This window comes from Saccostrea cucullata, unplaced genomic scaffold, assembly GCF_032062105.1.
Source record: "Saccostrea cucullata isolate Sc308-1 unplaced genomic scaffold, CSIRO_AGI_Scuc_v1 ctg1450, whole genome shotgun sequence".
Lineage (NCBI taxonomy): Eukaryota > Metazoa > Mollusca > Bivalvia > Ostreida > Ostreidae > Saccostrea > Saccostrea cuccullata.
In genome coordinates this window covers 81,228-109,215 of record NW_026932943.1, presented here as the reverse complement: position 1 = coordinate 109,215, position 27,988 = coordinate 81,228, and the positions used below count along the sequence as shown (strand labels likewise).

Sequence of the window (27,988 nt, the reverse complement as noted above, 5' to 3'; positions counted from 1 at the left end):
ATGTTCAACTGGAATTTTAGATATTTCCCGGATAACATAAAATACACACAATTGCGACTGTGGTGTAAAGAAACAAAATCATTACATTAGCATTCAGACGTTTTAATATTCCATTTTTCAAATTAGTATTGTACATTTTTCCAGTTTTTAAATTCATTTTCTCTATTTTCCATATTCATTGTAAATTAACTTAATGTGAGTGATACACACTTCCTGAGTATGTTAATTTGAAAGAAAAAAACAACACCAATATAGACACTTCTCTTTTATTAATCCTTTACAACAATATTTTTTATTCTTCAAGAGAAAACAACTGTATACATTGTGTCCGTTTTCTGCTATCAATAGTACAAAAAAAGAAAAAAAAACACGACTGACAAATATAAAATTATGCTCACTCTCTCTCTTTCTCTCTCTCTCTCTCTCTCTCTCTCTATTACAAATGCCAGTGAAGTTTCTGTCGCCTCATCACAATATACCAAAGTATCCGTGTGACTACCATTATAACAATCAACACTGTGACATATTGCCATACAGGCCACGTGATCTTCTGCACCATTAAAATTGTCTCCGAGTCAAACTCCCCTACCGTCATATTTGTTACCGGATTGACCATATTACAGATCGGTAGTGTACTATTAGGTAAACACCTGTAAAAAAGATTTTATTGTATCACAGGATTTTCATTATTTAAAGCATCGCCTAATAAACTCTGCCCTTCGAAGAATGAAATAATACTGTTACAAAATAAAAGCCAATGCTGTGGAAAATTAGAATATTATATGTCTGTCATTTATCTACCTTCCTTAGCTTGTGTGTTCAAAGATTTAAACTCAATGAAAAATACCAATATCATTTAAGTCTTCGTGCATTTAACATATAAAGTAAGTTCAGTGTATATAAGGCCATTATAGGCATCTAAATCAATCTACGTTTTTGTACACTCACTTTATGGGAGGGGCGTCTTTGAATTCCAGGACAATTAAAGCTTGTAACCCGTAGAAGAAAAACGAGGCATATTTCCCCCAACTCAGCCAGGAAGGAGGAGTGTTGAATGCACCGCCTAGAAATCAAAACACGAGTGATCTTTCTTACTGAAATGGTTTAAAATTTAGATAATACATGAATTATAAATGTAGCTAAAACTGTTGTTTACTCTGCCCATGGTACGGATGTACAAAGGGGCACTAACTTTTTCGCCTTTCTATCAAGGTTTTGTTTGTTTGATTGTCTGTCGAATTTTTCGGTTTAAAATTTACTGTTATCAGTCACTTAAATTTTGAAAAATGTAGAATTTCTGGAATTAATTCTTCGGCTGACTTGACTTGCAGATTTAAAAAAAATGGAAATAATATTACTGCACTAACGTCAATTGTACATATTTTAGCTTTTTATTTCAATTTTTATCATGATTATAAAATTGAATAATAAATATACCCCATAACATCATTGACAGAAGTCCAAGGGATACGATTGTTACTGTCCATGGTGGCTGAAGAGCTGATCCGATAAAAACTCCTATACTCTAAAATATATTTAAACATTTATGATATGTCTATTTTCTGGTCAAAATCACACAATAAGAAAAAAAACAAATTATCCTAAAAACCGTTAGAATTAATAAGTCGATCAAATTTTGTATCAGTATAAGTGAATTATCATTAAGCAAACAACACGGTTTTTTTTTTTAATGAAATAAATTAGATTTATTTGATTTTTTCTTAAACCTCTAGCACATCATCAATGATTTTTTTATCAGTATTTAATAATCCTAATAATCCTTGCGTATTCAATAATGGTTACCTTAGAGCTTTTTGTCTAATTTTGTTTAGCCACTTTAAAATCTTTTTGATGAATTTCAAAAATAAAATCACCTGAGCTGCAAGGACGTCTACGATGAGTACCCCAGTGGAGGCCAAGAAGGCATAAACGCCATTGAGATTGGCCACCCAGTAAATAACAGCCATATATAGTACCGGCTGAAGTATTGCCAAGGGTATTTCACTCAAGAACTTGGAGATACAAAAGGCTGACAGTCGGTAATGTCGAAATCTCCGTTCTCGATTTATGACTTTAATTTCTTTTGGAACTGTAAAAAGTTAAAGTGTACAATAATGTTTTTTTTCACTGTAAAGAAAGTTTTTGAAAAATTCATTGTTTTGCATTGGAGTTAGCAGTCAAACATTAAAAAACAAATTTGAATGCTTAGTAACGTTAAAAACTTACATGTAAGAATTGCATCTAGCAGAGCAAAGAAGGCCCATTGTACAACAGTAAAGAAAAACTGGAAAAAATGTGAAAAGAATTGTTTAGATTATAATTCAGATATGTTTTATCAGTTAAAAATTTGCATAGAGAGTTCAACATATCATATATCCGAGCACAGGAGGTGTTTATTTTTCACACAAAATGAAATTTTTATTAAAAATTTAGACACATAATACCTATAATAATAACACAAATAAGGAAATCATTGTCCGCGAGGCCATACGGTCATCAGAATGGTCCATTTAACGCTAACAGGAACAAAAAAAACAAAAACAATCATACACAATTAACTAAAAAGTCATTAAATTGAGGTTTTTTTAGTTGGAATAATAATTATAGATTAAATATTATTTATAAATTATTGTAAATTGTCTCTGGTTTGTTTAAGCTATATAACCTCAATCATCTAGATTAGCATTTCAGGCAGTTTTGTTCCTTTTTGGGTTCAAATGCACTCGCAAGCTCGTGCATTTGAAGAGCCAACTCGTGCCAATATTCACCAATATAAGTTCAATAACCCTATAATATTCCTTTCACTGTAAGCAAGTTTTCGGGAAAAAAATTCATTGTTTTGTATAAGGGTTAACACCATACATTAAGAAAACAAATTTGAATGCTTAGAAAAGTTTTAAACTTACATGTAAGAATTGCATCTAGCAGTGCAAAGAAGGCCCATTGTACAACAGTAAAGAAAAACTAAAAAAGGTCAAAATGATAGTTAAGATAATTCAAATATGTTTTGTCAGTTCAAATTTTGCTGAGAGAGTGTAACAAATCATATCCGAGAAAAGATATATTTTGAAACCATCCAAAATGGCTGAGGTGATGATAGGAAGTAACGTACCAGTCCCATTCGATCCATCACTTCGTTCTCAATCCTTTCCGGTCTCCACCAAATAAGAACACAAATGACCAAGATATAAAAGTTCTGAATAAGACTGATCGGGTTCAATATTCGCCGTCGAGCATTGTGAAAATTACGAGCAAACAGAACTTTGAACTGATGACAAAAAGAAGTGGTGAAAATCGAAGGGTTTGGAATTGAATTCTCCACCAAAACCTCAACCTCCTCTACAAATTAAGAAAATTTGATGCTAGAATTTTGGATGAAAATACAATGCAACAAAAAACAACAAGCAACCGTCGACATTTCCAGGATATTACCATTAACAATGAAAACACACCAATATATTGAAAGTGTTTTTTAATGTTAATAAAACTGACATTGATTGATTAATTGATTACTTTTATACTGAATCCAATACTTCAGCCAACTTTTACATGGTTGTAACGTAAAGTAACAGATACAATTCTTTTTAAAATAAAGTAATGGTTTAATGGTCCAGAAATTTCTTACCTTTAGATATGTCTATTGAGTTATCGTATTTCTTTGTATTCTTTTCATTTTTAACTGAAGAGGTCACGTGATGTTTATAATGACACGTGATTGGATACTTGTTTATGGAAGATTTGCACTCCCATCCAGGTTCCTGTCTGAAATGTAAAATATATCTTAATTAGATAAAGTGTTTGTCTCTGCACCTTGATAACATCTTGGTAAATAAATGACTACATAAATACTGAATTGATGTATACATGGTCTATGAAGCAATGTATTTACATTGTACATGTATTTTCAAACTTATTTTTGAAAATGTTGGCTAAAATATCTATAAGACGCTTTCTCAAAATTTTCTCTCAATATTAAAAGAGATTTGAATTCCATTTATGCACGTGCAAGTTGCAGAGGTTTAACGTCATCATAATTTTCAAGGTAGGAAATAGTATTTAGACATATACGAGGGGGTATCAAAAAGTTCGTGGACTAGCGAGATAAAATTAAAACCGCTTTAGGTACATCAATCAATTTTGAAATATTTAGTTAACATAATCTTTTCTATGTATAGAATAAACCACAAATCATAGATTTTATTTTTTAATAAATTAGTAATGTTTTTGTAAGCAATGGTATGTCCAGGCGGCGCAACCTCGAAAACGACGTTTTTTCAACCTAAGTGTAACTGAGAAAAACTCTTTTGATTTGATCATTTGACATCCAAAAATTCCGTTAATTAAGGTATGTGTCGGGTCACAATTGTTCCATAAAATATGAAATTTTCACTACATTCTGGAAGTTCTATGAAATTTTATCGTAAATTTTACACGGAATGTCTAAACAAATGAGGCCTTGAAAATGACGTCAAAAGGTGGGAGGGGTTTCCGTTTCCAACATTCTATTAAGTTTTGCCCCTGAACAAACTAGTATAGACCTAACATATGTTGAATCTGGCTACAGAGAAATAAAATGCATCTAGAGTACTTGTCTTTTAATGTCAAAATAGATTCAGAGAGTAAACGGATACACATTTAATGTCGATTTGCAGTCAAGGTGTGAAAAATCAATCACGTCAAAAATATATCATGTGTTGTAGATATTGAACTCCCAAAAGCAAAATATGCCGGTACAATCAAGCGCGGATCGCTCCCCATGTATTAATCCATTCGGAATAGTATATTCAATGAAGGCCACTGGTCATGACATTGTAAAGTCATATAAACAAAGCGGGTTTAAGTCCTTACTCAGCTCCAGGGAATCTCATCAAAAAGTGTATGAGGTAGAAGAAGCGGACATTGAAAAAACAATGACGTTATCGGACGTCATGAAAATAAACGACGACAGCGCCGGGTGATCATATAATGTCGTTTTCATTTTATAATAATTTGGCAAATAATGAACGTATCAGGCTAAAATTTTCAACATTTCTTTATTTTGTGTTGTTTTATGTTCCATATAAATTTTGAAAGCACAGACTACATAGTACTAATTTTATATCCTCAGTCCACGAACTTTTTGATAACCCCTCGTACGTAGTACCTCTTTTTGTACATTTCTTGTACAATTTTTTCTTGAATCGGTGACCGGTCATTTAAGGTATCTTCATTTAACAATTCCACTACAATAAAGCATTACTTCTTTTAAAATTCAATATTTTAATCAATATGGAACCGATTACATTATATATGAAAATCAAAAATTGCAGACATCAAAGAAACAAAATGGGTTAAAATTATGAATAGTAAAATATTGTAATACATAAAATATAATATATTTATCATTTCTTATTATCAATGACTGCCAAATTACATAATTGAACTATAAATCAGATTACGATTTATCATTTTATTACAATCTTAATACATCTAAATTTGGCTTATTCCATGATAAAGACTTCTGTATGATATATCACAGGTCTTAAGCAGTGATGAATGTAATGATGCATGTTTAATATTCTGGCCCCAGGATCATGAAACAGACTTAGACTTAAGTCAAAATTTCAAATGCTTGTAAAATATTAATCATTAATTGCATTAATTTCAAACTTTGCAAAAAACAACACTTTTGTGAATCACTATTGAAACATATTTCAGTTTTGATCTGCTTGACTTCAACATAATTTGAATGCAACATGAAGAGTTTGACTTAAGCTTAAGGAGTTTCATGATCCTGGGGCCTGATATTTACATTTCAAATGCCTTTGTCCGAGATAAAATTACAAAAAGTTAATGTACTTTATTTCCTCTTCAATGACTATTGGTTCATCGATAGGCGGGGTTAAAAAAAAAATCACGTGCAGGGCAGGACAATTAAAGACAAGAAGCGGGGCTAGCGTCCAATCAAGAGAATGTAAATATAAGGAACAACTGTCAGATTTTTCAATTTCATGACGATGATCAATCAATCTGATTAAAATACAGATCTCTACATAGCGCAAAGCTTTGCGCTTTGTAGAGATCCGTATTTTAATCGGATTGATGATCAATCGATTGGCTTGCATGATAATTGTATGCATATCACGCAAGCCAATCGATTGATCACATCATGAAATCGAAAAATATGACAGTTATTCCTTAAGTATACAGGAAATTTATTCTACTTACACATATGGTCAGAAGGATTATATCCCTGTGGTGTACTAAGCTCCAATTCTTTAAGGAAAATCGGAATTTCTGTGGCTGTACCATAATATGCTATCTGTAAATCATGGATGATAAAGTTACTGCATTTTGAAGCTGTTTGTTGTGAACAAAACTGACATATATAAACTGATTAATGTATGGAGATAACGAAAAGTTTTCAAGCTCAAAACCCGTGAAATAATACACATTTTGCAGCAGAGCAGACGCGGACAGGTATATATAAAACACCAGAGATGGGATCAGGTGCCATGGAGGAATAAATAAATAAATTGAAGAGAGAACGATAGAGAATGAATATATATGAATGTATTAGCATTAAATTCTTATTTTCGGATGTCGTCGGTCGTGTATGTACAACAGAATCTGACAGTGCCGACAAATCATTATACCGGCCTTTTGCTGTGTAACAAATTTTTCAGTAAGATCATGTGCTGATATATACAACAAGAAATCTGTGAGCCAATGCTCACTAGTAATACCCCCGCTCTGATGTAAATAAGCACTATCATGTTAATATATATACACAAGTTCAATTACAGGCAGATGCACAGAAAAATATGAAGTTGACATCAGATTCATATCAAAATTAATCCCACCATATGGCATGCCTCAACAAAGGGTGTAATAAAATTTCAAGCATCCGCTATGAATAGCTAATGAGAAAACTGCGACGAAAATTTGTTATGTGTGAAACAGACAGACGCACAGACAAACAGGAAGTTGATATCCGATTTGCAAAAAAATGTATCCCAAGATATGGCATACCTCAGAGAAGATTTTGTTAAAATTTCAAGCATCTACAACGAGTAGTTGCAGAGAAAACTGTGACGAAAATTTGTTATGTATGAAACGGACAGACGCACAGACAAACAGGAAGTTGACATCCGATTTGAGCGAAAATTTATCCCACCATATGGCATGCCTCAGAGAAGATTGTGTTAAAATTTCAAGCATCTACGATGAGTAGTTGCTTAGTAAACTGCGACGAAAATTTCTTTATGTATGAAACGGACAGACGCACAGACAAACAGGAAGTTGACATCACATTTGAGCGAAAATTTATCCCACCATATGGCATGCCTCAGAGAAGATTGTATTAAAATTTCAAGCATCTATGATGAGTAGTTGCTGAGAAAACTGCGACGAAAATTTGTGATGTATGAAACGGACAGACCCACAGACAAACAGGAAGTTGATATCCGATTTGAGCGAAAATGTATCCCACCATATGGCATGTCTCAGAGAAGATTGTATTAAAATTTCAAGCATCTATGATGAGTAGTTGCTGAGAAAACTGCGACGAAAATTTGTGATGTATGAAACGGACAGACCCACAGACAAACAGGAAGTTGATATCCGATTTGAGCGAAAATATATCCCACCGTATGGCATGCCTCAGAGAAGATTGTGTTAAAATTTCAAGCATCTTCGATGAGTAGTTGCTGAGAAAACTGTGACGAAAATTTGTTTCGGACGGACACACGGACGCACAGACACACGGACACACAGCTACACGGACACACAGAAACACAGACACACGGACAGACACACAAGGGTAAAACAGTATACCCCCCTCTCCTTCGGAGCGGGGGTATAAAAATAAAATTTTAGTCTTCATGTACACAATTGTTAAAGCTTCATGTAATTTACAGTACCAAATCATATAACATCTTTTAATTTAGTTTATAGGGAATCAACATGAATTCTTACATGACCGTTGTATAGGAAAAGTTGATTGTGACAGACGCTGTAGAAAGCACTTGGAGCTGCAGCCAATGACGTCACGACAATTTTGTTGAATTTTTCAGCATAGTGGCGTAATAGCTTTAGTAAATCTATAGCGTCTTTGAATTCCATGTTTGTCACAGGGTCCTGCATAAATGCAGCAAAACAACAAAACTAACAACAATCGATAAAGTCATGAGTGCAAACTGGTACAATTCAAATACTGTATCACGTTTTGGGTTAGATTTTAATGCATATAACTTTTATAATATAGAATCTTCATTAGAAAGATAACTGTTATTGCTTACATCTATGATCAACACTGAAGGATTTAGAAGTAGTTCACAGGCCAGGCTTGTTCTTTTCCTTGCAGGATGGGGAAGAAATTGCATCACTGTTTAAAAAATGATTTGTTATATAACTACTAAGTATATGTATTTTAAAGTGTACATGTGTGGAGCACCGTTTTGGTATTTATGACTATTTAGTGATATGACCTAAACGAAAACATCTTTTTGTCTATTTGCATAAGTGATATCCATCATTCAAACTGGGTAAGTGATACCAATCCATTTAAAATCAAATAAGTGGTATCATCTTTTCAATCGGTGATCAATTCAAAAGCTGAAAAGGTGATATCACCAATTTGGATATCATTCATTTTAATAGGTGATATTACAAATTAAATTGCCGGTCAATACCAAAACGGTCCCTCATAAATGCAAGTTCCTAACATTTGGAATTATACATGTAGTTGTTTTTATCAAAGTCATACTTTATATAGAGCTATTTTTATTATAATAACAAAACAAAGAATATTACATTTTTTCAAACCGATGTACACATTTCTTTTCAAAAGATAAACTTTACTCACTGAGATCTTTGAAAATGTCGAGTTGACACAGGTCGATCACGTGACGTACTCTAAGATCCAGATCTTTTGTCGACATGTCATGAAGTCTGAGGACAGCTGCATACTAAAACGAGAGCTTTAACATTTGTCCATAGCTTTTTTATTTTCAATTCTAACTGTTTCTTCTTTAATGCCTTAACGCTTGCATCATCTCTAGTCTTTCTTCTAAATTCTTTCTTGAATGGATTTATTTTTGATACTCATTATCGCAAAAGAAAGTGGTTATAAATTTTCAAATTTTAGAGAATTTATGTATATAAGGGTAGAGAAGGGAAAGTATAGAGAAAAGACAAATCTTATCTCAGGATCAGAAAAAAAGTATACGTACAAGTGCACATACGATGTATCAAGTTTGAAGAAGAGGTAAGTTAATGGTCACTAAATTAAAACAATTAATGTTAAGTTTTTACAAAGTTACTGTTCACTTTAATTTTTTATTTATTTAATTTATCTTAATTTATTTCATTTTATTTAATTTTATTTTATTTATTTATTTATTTATTGGTAATTAAAAATGTCACATGCTCCTCTGTTATACATTGGGACATAGAGTTATTTGGTAAAATTGTAAAGAGTTTTAGAAATTTGAAACTTTTCTCGAATTCGTCTGAAATTAACACTATACACTGAAAATGTTAACAAAATAAATTATGTAACATTTCACCTCGTGTTGACCTAGTTCTCGGGGGGTAATTGTGGCTATTTTACCGTGTGAATGACGGACTAATATTTATTTTAGTTGTCTCTGTTTGTGATGACTTTTAACTTTTATGGAAGTTAACCGCGCCTCGTAAATCTCTCGCACCCACTTACTAATCTAAGCGTCTAATCGACTCGAGTATCTATGGACCACCGTTGTAAGATAAAAGTAAACGTTCTAAATTCTAGTCTCCTTTAACTGACGTGGTACAGTGCAAACTTTATTTGGAAAAAAGTTGTAAAGGACCAATAATCCTGCCAGCAAACGCATTGTGTTTGTAGATTATCTTCTTAGAATGCTTGACATATCTGAAGTTTGTTTATTGTAAATATTATCCAATAAATACTCTGAAGAAGTATATTGTAGCTTGGCTGTAATTCAATCCGTCTTCCGATTTTTTTTCTTTCTAACACACAAAGATTTCTTATATGCTCGTTCCTTGATCATAGGATGATAAAACATAATTTTAGTATCAAAGTTTGAATTATTAAAGTAACTAAGAGCACTTTTACTTAGATTTTCTACTCTATAAATGTATACTCTAATTCATACTTTCAATGTTTTAATATACTAGTAATCAAAAAGAAGTGTAAGCTGTATACGAGGGTTGTCCCAAAAAGTCGTAGACAGGGAAAACAGTTTAGTTTTCCTTTGCTTAATTAAATTCCTTTCCTTGTCATAGCAAAGAGTAATATTTTATGATCATGCATTTCAAGTTTCATGATGATATCACATCTAATAAGAAAATTATGTAAAAATAAAGAAAGAATGTAAGTGTACACCGGCGCACGAAAGCAAGCGTAAATTACGTCTCTTATAACGTCATGATCTCTTTGTCTGCTTCACTCGCGTCTATTAACATTCAATATACTTTTTAAAGTGATAGACCACTCTTGACTAAGGGACTTATTTAAATTCACTACTGTCGGTTTGTTTTTGTTTTGTTTTTTAACCAGATTCAAATTTCAGTCGAAATTTAGTCGAAAGATCGCCTTACATTGTAGGCAGCAGAGAATACAAATGTACATATTGTTTGACGTCGTTCGCGGTCTAGATTGTTCCCAATTGTCTATGTTTAACAAACAGTACTCTACTTCTAATATGCCCTAACTATTTTTTGGTATAGAAGAAAAACTCTCATTGAATATAGTGCCACTTAAGAATAACTTCTTTATTAAAATCTGGTGTGTAATGTCACTTTTGTACTCTTTTTTCCCGTCTCTGATGTATATAAACCATATCCAACACAATGTTTTACATCTCCGTGCGCCGGTTATGCGTTTGACGACGTCATTTTCATCAAACTCAATTCCAACGATACTACAAGTAGAGCTTTTTTAAAAAGCTTCCCGTCTTTAGCAACAGTCTTAAACTGTAAACTGATCTACACCTATCAGGCCGTATAATTCTTTTGAATTTCTTGATTTTGTATTTCTACATTAGCTTTTTACTGGCATGAGCCCTACCACGGTTGTCGCTCGGTCATCTCCGTAAACTTTGACTCGCCGAGAGCTTTCGGCAAACCTCGGCTGATTCCATTTCCTTCTTCAAACAAGAAAGGGGAAAAGAATAATAACAAATTGTAAAGCCTGCAAGCAATAAAAATCAAATTCTATTTATAATGAAGTTAAAGAGATCTTTTAATTTTTTGCTATACAAAAAATCATGTTATTAGGAATTAATTACTGCTGATTTTGTTGTTCGTTTTGTCATTTTTTTTAAGATTGAAAATCTTGCAAAATTGTTAAGTCGTACGAAAATTAGATCATCAGAAAGTTATCTCCCTTGCCTTGAACAGCATTTCAACCAATGAAATAATTGAAAATTTTCTCATCATGCATTTTCTACTAATCACAAAAGAGAGGAAGTGCATAGTCCGAAGACTGTAAAAAATTCAACTATACAATACCGTCTTCCAAGGAAGACGGTAATGAAAATCATGACACCAATCGTCTGTTTCTAAAGCAATTTATATGAAATTTTGACATATTATTAAGATTGTGATTCTGGTTTCATTGATTTAAATTTGAGTTCAATGTATTGCATAGTACTAAAGAAATAAAAGCAAATATATTAGTTATATGCGTTGACTATTCCGAATTTTGTTCGTGCGCCGACAGGCATTATCGGCCTTCATATAAATCGTCTTAATATTATTAATATCAAAGATATATATTTAAAAATTCACAATTTTAAAGAACATTGAATATATTATGTCTATGCAAAATTTGGTTAGTATTGGTTGCGTTTTTAAAAAAAATATAAACATTGTCTACGACTTTTTGGGACAACCCTCGTATTTACATATTTTTACAAACTTTTCTATATTAAATTGAATTTAAAAGATAAGTCGACGGCTCTCAATTTAAAACAAGTAATAAGTTCCATGCTTAATCAAAATTTTACATTATTTACTATACTTTACAATGGATGATTATAGTAAAGTATTGATAGGGGGAAACATTTCTATGAATGATGAATTCGCAATGAATTTTTACCATTCGGATTAAATAAAATTGACTTTTGGATCTGACATAAAAGGTAGTGATATCTAATACTGACTATCTCAGTACCTTGAGTGTCTCTAAAACTGACAGAGTGGGCAAATGAAGGTCAGCTGACTGCACTAACGTCACTTCCGCCTGAGTGTGTTCGACTGGTGTACCACTCAATAATACATCGCCAACATAGGGTGTCAACTGTCCCGCCAAAGTTTCAACCAGCGTTGTTTTTCCTGAACCTAGTCAGTAAAGGCAGCAAAAAGCACAAGTTAATAGTAAAGTAATTTGATTCTTTAAAATCGTGTACTGAGAGAGAGAAAGATAGAGAATCGCCTTTTTTAATTTTTTAAAATTTATTTTAATATTTTTCATTATATATTAATTTAATTCTGTGTATTTGTTATATATCTAACTCCTGGCGAAAATGTTGTTTTTTTCTCTTTTTGGAAATGTAGGAACTAAATTTTACCTTGAAAAATATTTTATTTTAAAATTTCAAATTCTGAGTTCGACAATTAACTTTTAATATTTTTAATATTCCACACATAAATTATTTCTTAAATCATCTTACCTTTTGGTCCAAAAATTCCTAAAATTTCCTTTGACTTTGCCACTCCACTTATATTCTTGAGTACATGTTTTTGCTTTAAACTAATATTTATATTTCGAAAAACAAGTTCTTTTTCTGCTTCACCATAATTATCCATGACAAGGTTTTACCATCTAAAAATTGTTGTACATCGAATGTACTTCTTTTAAAGACTAGTATAAACTTTAATTTTTATCAGTTATAAAACTGATGGTGTGTCCATTCAACAGGTATAAAGTGCTTGTACCTCAAAATTAAAGTGACAGTAAAATTTTATAATACTCTATAAATCATTACTTGACAATTACTCAGTATCACCCTATTCTGTTTACTCAGAAATACAGATTTTGTTTGCCGTTCGGTTTGTTAATTCTCTTTCGGAACAAACTTTCCAGAGTACTTTTACTCCGTACTTCAATCCTCTTCGTCTTGTGTTGTTTGTTTTAAGATTAAAATTTTTGGACAGTGATTGATTTTTCTTTGGATTTAATTTTACTCTGCATATGCATAAATGTGTAATACTTCTTTAAGATAGATATTGAAAAGAGATAAACACCTTATGAGACTTTTGGAAGCAATATTTAATCAAAATAAAATTGTTTTTAAAAATGCAGTCATTGAACTAAGTGAATATCTTACGTTATTTGAATGGGGTAAATAGTTATAGTAAAGTTTAAATCAAGATTATAAAAAATAAATATTTGCTAATTGTATATTTTCCCCAACCTTCTTTGACAATAGTGGATTCGGTGCACAAATAACTGATGATTAGTCAGATTTATTTGTTTCAAAGAATAAGGATACAATTGATATTATATTTCAATGATTTTGATTTCGATAAAGTCGATCGTTATAACTAAACCGCAACACCCCATCCCCCAAAAACTGAAAATCTAATTAAAAAGTCAGAAAGAAGGACAACGTTCTGATGCTTTTGAAAATTGTAATTTTTGAAACAGTGACTGTCTGTAGCTACTGTTTAATTTTACTGATATTTCATGTTTGAAAAATATCCCTTTGAAATATAGTATTGTAAACAATTTTCTGCTGCTTCTTTTTAAACCTCGAAATAGCAAAACATTTAAAAAATATATCAAAACATAAATCAGTGGCGAATTTTCTTTATTTTTCTTTAAAAAGTCAATACCCTCCAGATATGTATGAAAATTCTCCAAATAGAAAATACTTTAAATAGTTAAATCACTCTTTTTAAATAGTAATCCACTTACATAAGATTTATATAATTTTTGATTTTCCAAGGACTTAAAGCTTTTTACACGTAATAACATAAGCTGAATAAGAATGAAATAAATCTTCAATGTTTTCTTTGATCATTATAAAGTTCTCTAACATTTCTTTCAGTCATCATCTTGGAGAACGTTCCAATTTAAATTCCCAATGGCTTGTAATGTAAAATTAATACATGCATATAACAATTTCTTTCGAGGTGGTAAGTCTAATGCCTATTTCTACGTCACACCCGACGTGAGCCCTATTTATTGATCATGTAAGTGGATCTTTCCATAGTCAATTAAGAAATGAATTCATTTTTTGAAGATTCATGAGGTTATGAACTACGACGCTTCACGCCGGCATATTTCATGAAGCGCGTTTTAGCACTTCATGATAAATATGCCTGCGTGAAGCGTTGTAGTCCATATACCTCATGAATCTTCAAAAAATAGATTCATTTGTTATATTTACATTATTTTTCTGATGAGTAGCCACAAATTTACGCCATTTAACTGTCATTTTTAAAGCAAAAACAGTTTGCACTATACTTTAACGTCAAGTGCGGTATTGTGACGTAACAATGGAGATATTCATGCGCATCCATGGTAGTTCTTGAGAAAATAAACAATGTTCTTATTTGCAAAGAATCTTAAGGAAATTATTTGGAAATGTAAATATTTCAATATAAAAATCAAAAGGTCTACTCATTAGTATGAAACAAGTCAGACAAAACACGACCCAATGATAGGTTATTTCTGCTAGCATAAATACCATAAAGGTTCCGTAATACTTACTTTACACAAGACTGTTGAAATTTTTATTACCTGACAACTTATCACTGAGTAGCCTGTCTTGCTTTAAAAATTGATGGTAGGTAGAGGAGGCTCTTTAATATCGAATAAGTTTGGAGACAGCAAAAGCAGGTGATGGTGGAATAGTTCTACATAAATATGAAAAATTCACGATGAAAAAGCCGAAATCAAAATCGTTTGTCATACAGTTGAGTTGTTTATTAGCCTTTGTGTTCTTTAGTCAGTGAAACATACAAAATTAATATGAATTTGGAACAGATGTTATCTACTCTGTGGTGTCTTTCATTAATTTCAAGTTCACTGGGATATAAAGAGTTTTAATATGTATGGGGAAATATTTTTAATTGATAAAACTGAGTTGAATGTCGTGTTGAAAGCAACGACAAGTGTTTTTCTTCTCATGTTTGGATAGGCTCTGCTTCATAGGAATAAAAAAAAACAGATCAACTGATTTAATTTTTCCCAATTTATTTTAAAACAGTACTGATGAAGCTTTGCTGTACTATGATTAATTGAAATTCGAAGGAAAATCAGCAAGATGTTTGGTATATCATTTACTGGAACCAGCTATGTATCTTTGTAATGATTTTCATGATGTTTCGTTTGTTGAGCTATGTTTCTTTTATTTTCAGTATTAATGAGTTCGAGGTCTATACAGAAACATCATGTTTCATAACAGAAGAAATTACATGTACTTAGATCAACAAATTTCTGACTTTTGAGTTCCCTGGTGCAGACTGGAAGTACTCGAAAGCAAGAAAAAGAAAAGAAAATTGAAAAATGCTATGAAGACGTCTTTTGCAAATTCAGCGAAATAAAGACTTTACAAAAAGGTTACATTTATCTTCGCTTAATGATATTTCTTTCAATGAATCAAGTCAAAGGTTGACAGAAATGGCGAATAATGTTGGTGCGACAAAACATGAACTAATTTCTGTTCATCCGCAAAACACCTTTACTCTTCAGGGAGTGTGGGTTTGGAAACTGTCATGAAGAAATTTAAAGTAGTGGATTCCTGATTCTGGTTCCTTCCACTCTTAAACCTTTCGATTTTTTTTTTGTTGCAAAAATTTTGCCTTCTACCAAGAAGGGAATTTACACGTACGCGTAACTATCATCGTGTTCGTTCAACAAAATGCACGTGTACCGGTACGTGTAAACGTCATTTCGATCAACAAGGCACTTTACAATTCATTTGTATCAAGTAAATCTATGACTTGATGTAAAAAAAGATACATTGGATGTACCTAATAAATTTTCAACTTCATACCAAACACCGGCTGAAAAAAATATATTCTGAAGCTACAAGTTCTCACCTACGTGTACTTACGAATCTGCACGTTGTGTACAACTTGTAGAATTACGCGGAATGCAAAACTGATGACATAAATCGCATTAAATTAGGGGATTTCCCTAGCTACACGTAGACGTACACTGTCATCTGGTTAATCTCTTTTTTTAATGCAGTGTCTCGAATAGCCCTTGTTTTTCAGCTTCTCTCAATGAAAATATGAGATGAAAAGTTCTCGATATAAACTGATATCAATTCATTAAAGATTCAAATATGAGAAAAAGTCAAGCTTAATGTCAGATGATATCTGTGTTGTATGTCATAGAGTTCAGGATATTATTTATCGAACAGCCCTTGTATAATACCGAGAAATTTTCTTTAATTTGAATTATAATTATGTATAAAAAGATCTTTAGCATGAGCCAGAGTGCACCTGAATATACCCGAATATAAATGTGCTATGATTTAACTTAAGTTTACCTCAGTTCACAATAGTATACATTGATGCTTTGATTTACCATAAAACTTCACTCAAGGACTTTTATTAGATTAAATATATTCTAAATTGAACACCATTGATGTACATTATGGATATTTTAGTAACAGTAAAAATGCAGTGATGAACTATAGTGGATTTAAGAACAATGTTTTACACTATACTAGTAAATACTGTATTTAATTATATTACTTTTTATGGTATGTTTTTGTTAGGGTGAGGTAATACAAATTTAATTAATGAAATTCATGATGGAATTTTGTGCCATTACATATTAGTTGAGAAAAAACACTCAATTGTTAAGCTTGAGAAATGTAACTTTATTGCATTAGACATACAAATACATCAAAGCTTGGTTTTCGAGAGTCTCGTTATCTGTTCCTTGAATCTATTCACCATTCAAGACCAGTCGTATCCATGGTATAATGAACCCTTCTTCTACTAAAAAAAATTATTTGAAAAATTAAAATAAAAAGTTGAAATAACTTATTGCATTTTGTTGATTAATAGTATTCCACTAAATGAAAAACATTGCATGCCTTTATGATATATTCTTACTTCAAAGATTTCAAAGCTCTCATTCCGTCTGGAAGCTCATGTCGGTCTTCATTCCCTGTAAAATATCTTTAGAATTGAAATACAAGCAAGTATTTAATAGTTTTGTTTCCATGTTTTAACGCGTTGTTTCTATTTAATTTGATTCTAAGACTAAAATAAAAATTGAAAAGGTGAATGCCCACCAGCATTCCTCTTTTCAATTTTTATTGATTGTATCATATACCCACAACCTACTGTTGATCCAGAAAAAAGAGGAAGGATTTGATAAATATCATTACAGGATTAAATGTTAGCAGAACACTGCATAAAAAACAATAAGTAATCTGTAATGAATGTTATTTCAAAATGTCCACTGGAAACAGTTTTCTTAATAAATATCTTTAAGTTTCATTAGATTTGTGTTCTATTTAAATATATACAAGAACTGTCCAAATATAAGACTGTATTATTGTGCTATTATAAAAACAGTTATGTTTAAATAATGAGAGTGAAATTTGGATCTGCTAGCCTAAATGTCATGAAATTTTATCTCCTATATAGTTTTTTTCTATTTAAATATATATACACGAACTCTCCAAATATAAGACTGTCAAAATGTGCAAAAAGTTATTCTTCAATCATGAGAGTGAAATTTGAATCGGCTAATTGTAGTGGAATTTTTATCTCATTTGAATAGGTAACATAACTCTACTGACAGCACAACACCTTGTGTTGAAATAAACTGTCAAAAAAGAGGAGATGCTTTCAAATGATAGTCACCCAGCGGAATCCCACGTCCGAAAAATGCTCGCCCTTCTGTTGACAGTGACAAATACAGCTGCATATAGATCTAAAGATATAATAAACATACACATAGGAGTTAAAATGTTATGAACATGTTTTGTCGAACAAACATAGACTCCAATTTTTATTTCTTACAAAATATATTGAATATTTTTGTTGTTGTTGTTTGCGTTTCATTTATGTTCGGTACCATACTATATCGAATAAAAATCGACTTCAAATTAAGACCCTTAAATAATGGGGCATATGGATACAGAGGCATGCCGTGTGAGGAAATCTTGATGACTTGGTACCGGACGTTTGCCAAAGGTGTCAAAACACATGTTAGACCTCTTAGCTTTACAAAGCACTGTAAAAGGAAATTGAATCTGGGTTTTCCGATCGAATGCAGCAAAAACCTCACCAGGCCGCTTTAGGACAACAATAATCGCTCTTACCAGATAGACATCAATTATTATAATTGTGATTGATTTCCGTTACGGATCATTTTAGAACAATCCATAGGCTTAGAAACGAGCAAATCAGCTTTTATATTTTTTTTTCCGAGAAAATGAATACAGATTTGATATTCTTTAATACTGTGAGCATTTTGATAAATTGAAAATTCAATTCTGTTATTAGCAAATTCATATGTCGTGTCTCTCCTGAGTTCTACCAAACCGACGTCACTTACACCCGCTGTTTCGATTCTTAATTGATGGGTTTTAAATAAGAAACAAAGATTGAGAAAGGTCAAGGATGTGCATATTTGAGATGAAATTGATTTTTTTCTTTAAGTCAGATTCCTTAATATATAAAAGTGCTGGGAACAAGTTTTTTTTTATTATGTAAGGTTTGTCTTCTGATATATGTTGGAATACTTTTAAATATCGGAAAAAAGCAACAGCACCCAAAAAGCTCTCAGTAGGTTTTATAGCTACATATAAACGTGTTTAAAAGCTCATAATCTGTATAGAAATATTGTTGAACTTTTGAGATTTGAAGGTGTTAAATTGTGCCTGTCATTCCAGTGCGTTTCTGTACACGTGTGCCTAACTAGCTATCGCTTTAGTAAGGTCTATATGATTAAATTTCAACCGGACGGTAGAATATTGATAAATATTTTGATGACCATGTCTCAATCTTAGTCCAATCACGTTTGTTTTATTTTTTGCATGTTACAAAATTCTATAATCTGTTACGTAATATCAATAAGTACAGCTAAATCAGGCTAGGTTTCATTCTTTATTTATTCTACGTTCAGATAGTGTTATTATTGCGAAATATGTGCACATTTATTAATTTAATCCTGCATTATATGAGAAACAAAGTATTGTAATTTTTATGAAAATAAAGAATAAATTAGCATTTATTCATCCAGATTTGTTAAAAGCTGACTTGATACATAAGAGCATGCTTCTCATCTAAACAATTTCTAAATGAGGTAAATTATTGACAAACAATTTGATGAAAAAAGGATATCAACAGTTTGGTTTAAAGGCATTATTTCGGAAAGAAGCACTATAAGGGCGACATAAATGTGCGGGCCATAAGCGAAATGTTAGCTGTGGAACACAAACGTAGCAACTCTTTAGAATATCAGTAAACACATTTTAAGCCTGCTTAAAGATGACTTAAAGACAATTTTTACTCATGAAGGATATAGAGATAACGAACAGTATTCAATATCAAAGTCCATTAAACAAATCAAAATAGGAGCAGAGCAAACACGGACCTCTAAAACTCGGAGATTGGATCAGGTGCCATGGAGGAGTGAGCATCCCCTGCTGGCCGTCACACCCGCCGTGTGTTCTTTGTCATGATCGGGAAATAACCAAGAAAAAAACCGTCGTCAATTCAGGTATAAATAATGGACTTACAATAAGTATGAAAAACGTCAGTCAGCATTTGACTCAATGATACACTGTATTTGGTGACAAGGTCATTGTATCGACCAAAGAACTTGCAAAATGATTTATATTTCATAGAAACTAGACGTTAATATTCTTGTTTCATCAACTTGTTTCTCAATAACTTACCTCGTTTTAGAAATTGTTCATAAGAACAAGTTGATAAGAACTTAATAACAAGTTCATAAGAATTGAGCATGCTCTTGCGTATCGAATCATTTGAGATATATATGTAAGACTCCAAGGTCCGATGGTGACGTCAAAGTCCGATGGTCTCGCCAAACCCCGATGGTCTGCGCCAAACCCCGATGGCACGCGGACTTCACGGACGCCAAAGTCCGATGGTCACGCGAAAGTCCGATGGCTCGTTTCCAATGAGACGCGCGACGCTAAAGTGCGATGGTCTGACACGCCAAAGTCCGATGGTGCGGAGGAACAATCAACGTTTATGACGTCACAATAGTCCGACGTCATGACGTTGTCCTGCATTCAAAATCCATTGATTCAGTATTCGTCTCACATACATTTTTACTGATATTGCTTATTGTTTTCGCCTACCAGAGCTATTAGGGCTAGTCTTTGTAGACTATTCGACTGATAAGGGTTAGTTCTTGAACACCAATATGTTTCCCCGAGAGATTTTATGGTTAGTCCTTGCACACTATTGGACTAATTTTGGTTATTCCTGCACTCATCCAAGATATCTAGTTTTAACATATTTTTTCGACTGATAAGTGTTAGTCTCGCACCTATATCTAAAAGATTAGGGTTAATCTTTGCATTTAATATTTATTTGTATTTTATTTTTAACAAATCGGGCTTGGCATGGCGCGGTTTCGCATTTTTGTGCAGCAGTACTATGACGTCATAAACATTTATTGTTTTCCGCACCATCGGACTTTGGCGTGTCAAACCATCGGGGTTTGGCGCAGACCATCGGACTTTGGCGTGACCATCGGACTTTGGAGTCCCATCGCACTTTGGAGTCCTACATATATAAACGCCGTATGCAGGTGACGAAGGTATATCGTTGCATATGTCCGTCTCATGTAGCACTTAGACAAATTAAGTCTCCAATAATCTATGCTTAACAGAGGTATTTTAACCTGTGCACGGAGTTTTTTTTTTAAATCGGATTCTAAACCTGCTATACATTTATACGAAACGCATACAGGAATAGACAATCTTGAATTGAAAAAAGTGAATCAAAGTTATTACTCACAATCATGTAAATGCAAAGATATCGCATCTTGTTCTTTAGCTTGAGAACAGTTGATGAACAGTATCCCTTCCGATACCTACATATATATCCATTGCTATACAATATCACGATGTTTGCAACATATTGAATCAGAATTTCTGTCATTAGCATGCTTGACGTTAAAATGTTTAAAAATGGATCGTACGTTTTAACAATAAGTGGTCTCAAGTTTCCATTGTAAACCATCTGTTTCATAGTTTCTGCTCAAAATATTTCACAAGAAAGCAATCAAAAAATATGAAGTCCTTGGGGCGAATGCAATTCAATAAAATCGGTCAAGCTTGATGCATTAAGGAACAGAAGAATCATCCTTTTCAAAAATGGACATTTACTGACTTTTAAGCCTTTACAGTAGTTTATCTACACAATTCTCTGAACAGGTCAATGCAAAAATCAAATGTATTTTTCCCAGAATGGGACATGTCCGTCCAGCTGTCCATCAGTCAAACTGTCCCACTTAGTTTCTCCACTTTTCATGTAAAATTTTACATTTATAGAGTTACATTTTGGTATGTGAGTGTACGTTGAAACATAACTTATCAAGCATGCATTGTTTTTTCTGGAGTCATGCCTTTTTTAAATTCTCAAGGAGAAACATATTTCCCAATTAGTTTTTCGAACTCTTTCCCCCAATACGCTTGCTGATTTTAATTTTGAGGGGAACAAGTTTGCACTTTCGGTAGGAGAACAAGTATTGCTTGTTCAATACTCTCAAAATGATTGCTATATTGCTATATTATATGATGAAATAAAGAAGAACTTATTTATTCATCTTCTTTTTACTAGTATTTTCTTTTCAAATCAATACTGCATATTAAGAAAATGTTTCATTATACCAATGTTATCACTCAATCCTCCACAGGAAGAGAGAAAATAGAAAAAAAAATATGTAAACAAAATGCTTTTACTTTTATAAAACTTTATTTATATTAAAAAAAAAAGTTTATTATTAAATTCAATGTAACCATTCGATTAAGGAACAGAATGTTCAATGTTATGTCCTCATTACAGTAAAACTCGGTTATGTATATATTTACATATGTATGCACACACTTCCTCGAAGAAGGTACTGCTGTTATAGCTGATAGGTTGACAAACAAAGAACATCCACCAAAAATTGCATTCACTATTCAATTTCAAAGAAACAGGATTTAATTTAAAGTAGAATATTCTTAAGATTGATAATACTAATGCACAAATATAGACAGTTCAATTGATGTTACTAAATGTAAATGTATACGTTGAAACGGTGTAAAATTTTCATAATCGAGTATAAGTTTCTCAAATTCTTATCAAATGATTAACACTTTTTTTAATTAGAATATTTTTATTGCGTGAACCCTGAGGTCCGCGCAGAAAATATATAAGCAAGGTTAAAATGTTTTATTACTACGCAAAATGACGAACTGTTTACGGGGGACGCGAGATCCTAGTTGAGCGTACGTTTTATCCTTCTGCAGATTAAACTGGATGTCATGGGCAAACGTTAGGCTATGCATGCGCGAGAATGTCCCAGAGAGTTCGCCCCTACGACAACCTGCCCTTGCAATAATTCGCCCTATTCGAATTAGAATATGCCATTCATTAGCAAATCTCGCTTTTAAATCTGCATATCATATTTATATATTCATTGGCGGATCCGAATTTCTCTCTTATATATAGTTTTATATAAAAACTAAATGTACATTGATTTTATGGCATAAAGCATTTTAAAAAGAAGGAAGAACTTGCAGCATATACTTAACAACCTGAATTAAAAACTTCATTCAACGACTAGCTCTAGCTTTTAAAAGATAGAAGAAGTTTTCACAGGCATCAGTTTTGAGAATAAAGGCTTACACCAATTAACTCTCTTACTGCCAGAACTGTGTCTAATTTGTGCAGTTGATACGCCAGAACTTTTGCTTACAAGTACCTGGTATCAAAATGCATTGAATATTCTTTTAATGATAAGCAACATCCTATTAGATAATTTTTGACTGTAATAATTAAAACTAATTACAGCTTGATAAAGGCCTGTAGCAAAGGTTTTTCATATAGGGGAGGAGGGAAGAAAAAAATATCTGCGTATAACAGAGCTATGCTACACGTGTACCATCAGATATTTTTTTCCATTGATAGATTTCTTCCGTAATATACTCAGTAAATCCAGCACAGATGTCAAGTTCCAACAATTGTGGGTTACATGTATCAAAATAGCCCCATTTTTTAAAATGACAAAACTATAGGCTAATCGGAAATAAAATTGAACAATTTTGTTATGAAAGTACTATTAGTAAAAGTCGGCAGATAATTGTAGAAATGTATACGAACCTTCATGAATATTCACTTAACCCAGAAATTTTCTCGAATTGAATTTTGGTTAGAAACACATGCATATTGTCCACGTAAATAATCATACGAGTTTTGACACATTTTAATTGCAAGCAGAGTATTCACATGTGGAACTTACACAATTACAGCAGCTGATTATTAACTGAAAGGTCAGGAAACGTCACTGAAAATACAGACTCCTGTCATTTACTCACGTTTCAGTCAAATATAGGCAGAGTTTCATCATGTGTTTTCTTAAAAACTGTTTTGTATTCAACATTTGAAATTCATTAAATTATAAAGCATTAAATATTTTTAGAAGGAATTAAACAGCTTTTTATACCTTAATAATCAGATATGCATTGGAATATGTACATGTTCATGTCTGTAGTACCTCAGCAATATTTTTTCAAGAAAATAAACTCAAGAAACACATCCGGTGTAACTGGTGGACTGGGAATACTCACTCCTCCATGACACCTGATCCCATCTCTGATGTTTTTGAGGTTTGTGTTTTGCTCTTCTCTTGATTCGTATTGTTTGGATGGACGTTTTAGTGATTAGGCAATAAGATATCGAACTTTCTGGCTCAAGTCAGATTAAACAATAAAACATTCTCAAAGTCTGTTTGGGATCAAAACAATTTAGACATCGAGAAGATTTCGTGATTTTTTTAAACTTACATAATTATATTAAAAGAAATTTATTCCAGAGAAGAATTTTACTCTATTTAATTAAAGCAGGTTTTGATTATACTCAAATCCAACTTTTAGTCTCTAAATGTTTAAGACTGTCAATTGTTCTAAATAAATTTGAACCTTTGCATTGCTCTTTATCATATAATCACCAATGGGCTGATAATGCGTTGCCAGGAAAAATAATTGATCGTCTTTAATGACGCACAACAGATAAACAAATATTTGTCATTAAAAAATTAAACGTCTTATTACAAAACTTTTAATATTTGAAAATAAAATAAACCTTTTATCGAACAGAAAATGACTTTTCTCCCCATCCAATTTAGAAGAAACTGTGTAAGAGAAAGAACTATATGCGGTATTAACCAACATTTGCCTCCCAAAATCAAACTTTGATGGAGTAATATTTAATTAAGTCCTTAAACAGGGGAGTATATGCTGACTTCAAAGCACTGAATAATTTCATAAGTAATGACGTCATATGTACGTAATGACGTCACAAATATGACGTAAATTTCAGTTTTTTATGAATTTTGCAGAAAAATGTACATATTTCGTCGATATTTTAAATAAAAGTCACCGAGCGCATGTGTGTTCCGGATAAATATTTTGATATAATGTGTAGAATGATAATATCAATGAAATATGTCAATATTGTTCCTGAACACACATGCGCTCTATAAATTTTAAAGCTTAAATTGTTGAAATTTTGTCCATTTTGTCCTCTTTCTGAAAAAGAATATAAAATCGGACTAGTTTGTGACGTCATAAAAACAGAAATTGTGAATACACTGCTCTGGAACTATAATATTTTCTGTTAACTTATATTTCTCGTACAATTTATTGAATTCAGCACATTTCAGGAAGTTTTCAAAATTTGACTTTTGTGGGGGCAAACATATGCAATATACCGCATATAGTTCTTTGAAGAACTATCATGCTGAAATTTTGAATTTACTAGGGGGAGGTAAATGCAAAATTTACAATATGATAAAACTAACTCTATATACATAAAAACAGTCAAAAGTTTACATTTGCAAATATCTTTCTTAGATGAACATATTAACTAGTATTGAAGAGAAAATTTGTACAATTCTGTGTGAACTTTATTTGGGTGTCAGAGGTCATAGCGCGACCGAATCGCTCGGCGAAGTGATATCTTGTTTAGATATATTTCTATCTGTTTTCGGAACTACCAAGTTAAAGCGATGAAAAGAGTAAAATAACTGACACGTATAGATATTTTCATTAAACATATGTTCAATAGATCTTCCTTTGGTTTGAAGAATGCTTTAAATACTATAATTACAGCCTAAAATCGGACTTATCTTTTTAACCCGAATTTCCATTGAAGTTATGTTAACTAAAACAGGGGATATTACCGCTTTTGACTTCAAATATATTAAAAACTCATAAAAAAGTAAGATTTTTCTCAGTAGGAATCATTGTTCTTACATAATGATTATAAACACAGAATTCCTGAACTGGACTGCTGAACATCATTGTATATATTCAAATGTTGGAGCGAAACGAACTTTCAAACCAAACAACTTCTAGGCTTCTGGGAAATGAACTTTTAGTTGGTACGTGATCAAATCTACCGAGAAGCCCTTCAGGCTTCACAGGATTTGATCACGTGACCAACTAAAAGTTCATTTTCCAGAAAACTTGTTAACATTAATGTTTATTTCTTAAATAAATTGAACAAGTTGCTGTCCTTTAAAAAGGGACTGCAATACGTGGACCATATGCATGTATTTCTAATCCAAATTCAATTTAGGAAAATTTCTAGGTGTAGTGAATATTCATGTAGGTTTGTCCACATTTTCTACAATGATCTGCCTACTTATGACTGATTGTAGTCTCGAAGCACAATTGTTTAATTTTATCTCCGATAATAGCCAGATAATAGCAGTTGTCAGTTTAAAGAAATCGGGCTATTTTGAAACATGTAACCCATAATGGCTGGGATTTGACATCACTTCTGGATTTATACGGAAGAAATCTATCTTGGGAAAAATAGATCTGATGGTACAAGTGTAGCACAACTCTGTAATACGCAGATTTGTTTTGTCCCCCCCCCCTCCACATTAAAAACCGTTGCTACAGAGCTCTATCAAACGGTATTTGGATTGCTGAAATATCAAATTATTTGCGAGCCTTGATGCACAAAAGTGATGCCGGTGAAAACTTGTTCTACCTTTTAAATGCTAGAACTAGTCGTTGAATGACGTTTTTTATTCAATTTGTTAAGTTAAATGTATCTGTATACTGCAAGTAAATAGTTCTTCCTACTTTTTAAAAAGCTTGTGCCAATGCCCATAGAATCAATGAAAATTATGAAAGTGTAATTTATGTATAAAGGGGAAATTCGGATCCGCCAATGAATATATAAATACAATATGCGAATTTAATAGCATATTCTATAGGGCGAATTATCGTACGGGCAAGGAGCCTAAGGAGGCGAACCCTCTAGCATTCTCGCGAATGCGTAGCCTGTTGTTTGCCCTTAGCATCCGGTTTAACCTCGCTTATAATTATATTTACTGCGTGGACCTCAGGGTCCACGCAAAAAAGCATTTAATTTACTCATTTAATTTTTTTTTTCAGAAGAAAAATAAATTTCAAGATTAAAGGACACATTTTTAAATTACTTCGTTTCGAACATGTATTCACTGTTTACGTAAGTAGAGTTTTAGAAATGCTTTCGATTGTTACAAGGTTAATGTGCAAATTAAAAAAAAAACACAACACAACGATTTTACATCACGAAAGTCATGCACGTTCTGTTCAGATTTACAAAGAAAACTGCTTGCTATCTGGGTGTACGTTTCACTGAACTTAGGTGGACTGTACATCTGGTTAGAGCGACTAGAGCTATTTTGCCGTCTTGAATGGTTATTTATGAAATCATTTAAGCAGTACCTATGGGACATATGGTTGACAATTGAAGAATGGGACCATGCATTCTAAATACAGTTTCTTTTTTTATTTAAAAATGTAACAGACCTTGTTTCACTTCATATTATTTTTATTAACAATGCATAGGATATGGAGGCCTCGAGAGCATGTTTTTCATCATCAGTTCTTGGAAAGGAATCATTAGATATCTATACGCCTTCCTGATTGTAAGTAAACTGCCTAATTTATGCATGTACCCTTTTAGAGTTCTGTCTAGTTTTGGAATATTAATTAGAAATCAAATTAAAAGAATTACGTACATAAACATTTATTTCATATTAATTTGACTTATCATATGTATTTAAGTTTGTTCACCCAAACGTCTCGATATCCGTTATTTTATGCATAATTATATCAATCTTTCTAAGTTAGGTATCCAATACATTTATTATTAAATTCCTGTACATAAATCTGGATTTATACTGATTTGTGACTGAATCCTTACTAAAAGATCAATGAATCTAAAGCATTCTTCTACACTAAGCATCAAACAATTTTGCATACAATTAAAAATATGACCTACTTTTTTTTTTACTTTAAAATTGCTCTTCTGGAGAATTTTGATCATCATACATAACAAATGTTCCATTTTTTCTGCTTTTTTCTACTATCAAATAATCATAAAATTATCCCATTAATCAAAACACTAGTAATGTTTCCTAAAATATTTTCTTGTATCAAAGCAAACTACATAAATTATAAAACTTTAAAAGTCCAGGAACGTTTTAATACTCAGAATTTGAAGATCGTTTTATAGAATGGTTCACTCAATTTAATTGCTTTCCATACGGTCCTTCGGGGAAAAATCAGCATACAGTCTGTCCTCCAGTCTGCCAGCACAAACCCTTTGTCCATGATAAGAGAAAGTTTACTGTTACCCTACATTTGATTTACCGTTTTCCCTTCCATCTTTTATAAAAATCCGTGATGTTTAGATTTTTTTTTCTTCAGCATTCAGTCTGATTTGCAATATTAAATTTTTCAAACGAAAGATTTGGGTTTTAAAAGTATTTTATACA

At 32.2% G+C, this 27,988-nt stretch overlaps 1 protein-coding gene and 1 long non-coding RNA gene across 2 annotated transcripts; both read right to left on the bottom strand.

The window, feature by feature from the left end:
* Positions 1-419: 419 nt before the first annotated feature.
* On the bottom strand, positions 420-12,939 carry LOC134236621 (uncharacterized). The gene is made up of 14 exons (XM_062718795.1): positions 12,657-12,939; positions 12,158-12,324; positions 8,846-8,948; positions 8,280-8,365; positions 7,957-8,118; positions 6,208-6,301; positions 5,144-5,222; positions 3,626-3,762; positions 3,113-3,339; positions 2,907-2,964; positions 1,875-2,089; positions 1,438-1,525; positions 949-1,063; positions 420-650 (listed from the first exon to the last, which is right to left on the bottom strand). Exons 1-14 carry the CDS (start codon positions 12,790-12,792, stop codon positions 437-439), a joined length of 1,881 nt encoding a protein of 626 aa, XP_062574779.1. The 5' UTR covers positions 12,793-12,939; the 3' UTR covers positions 420-436.
* Positions 12,940-16,855: 3,916 nt separating this feature from the next.
* On the bottom strand, positions 16,856-17,908 carry LOC134236620 (uncharacterized). The gene is made up of 3 exons (XR_009985654.1): positions 17,824-17,908; positions 17,065-17,119; positions 16,856-16,947 (listed from the first exon to the last, which is right to left on the bottom strand). It is a non-coding gene; the product is annotated as an uncharacterized LOC134236620 (long non-coding RNA).
* Between the last annotated feature and the right edge of the window lie 10,080 nt (positions 17,909-27,988).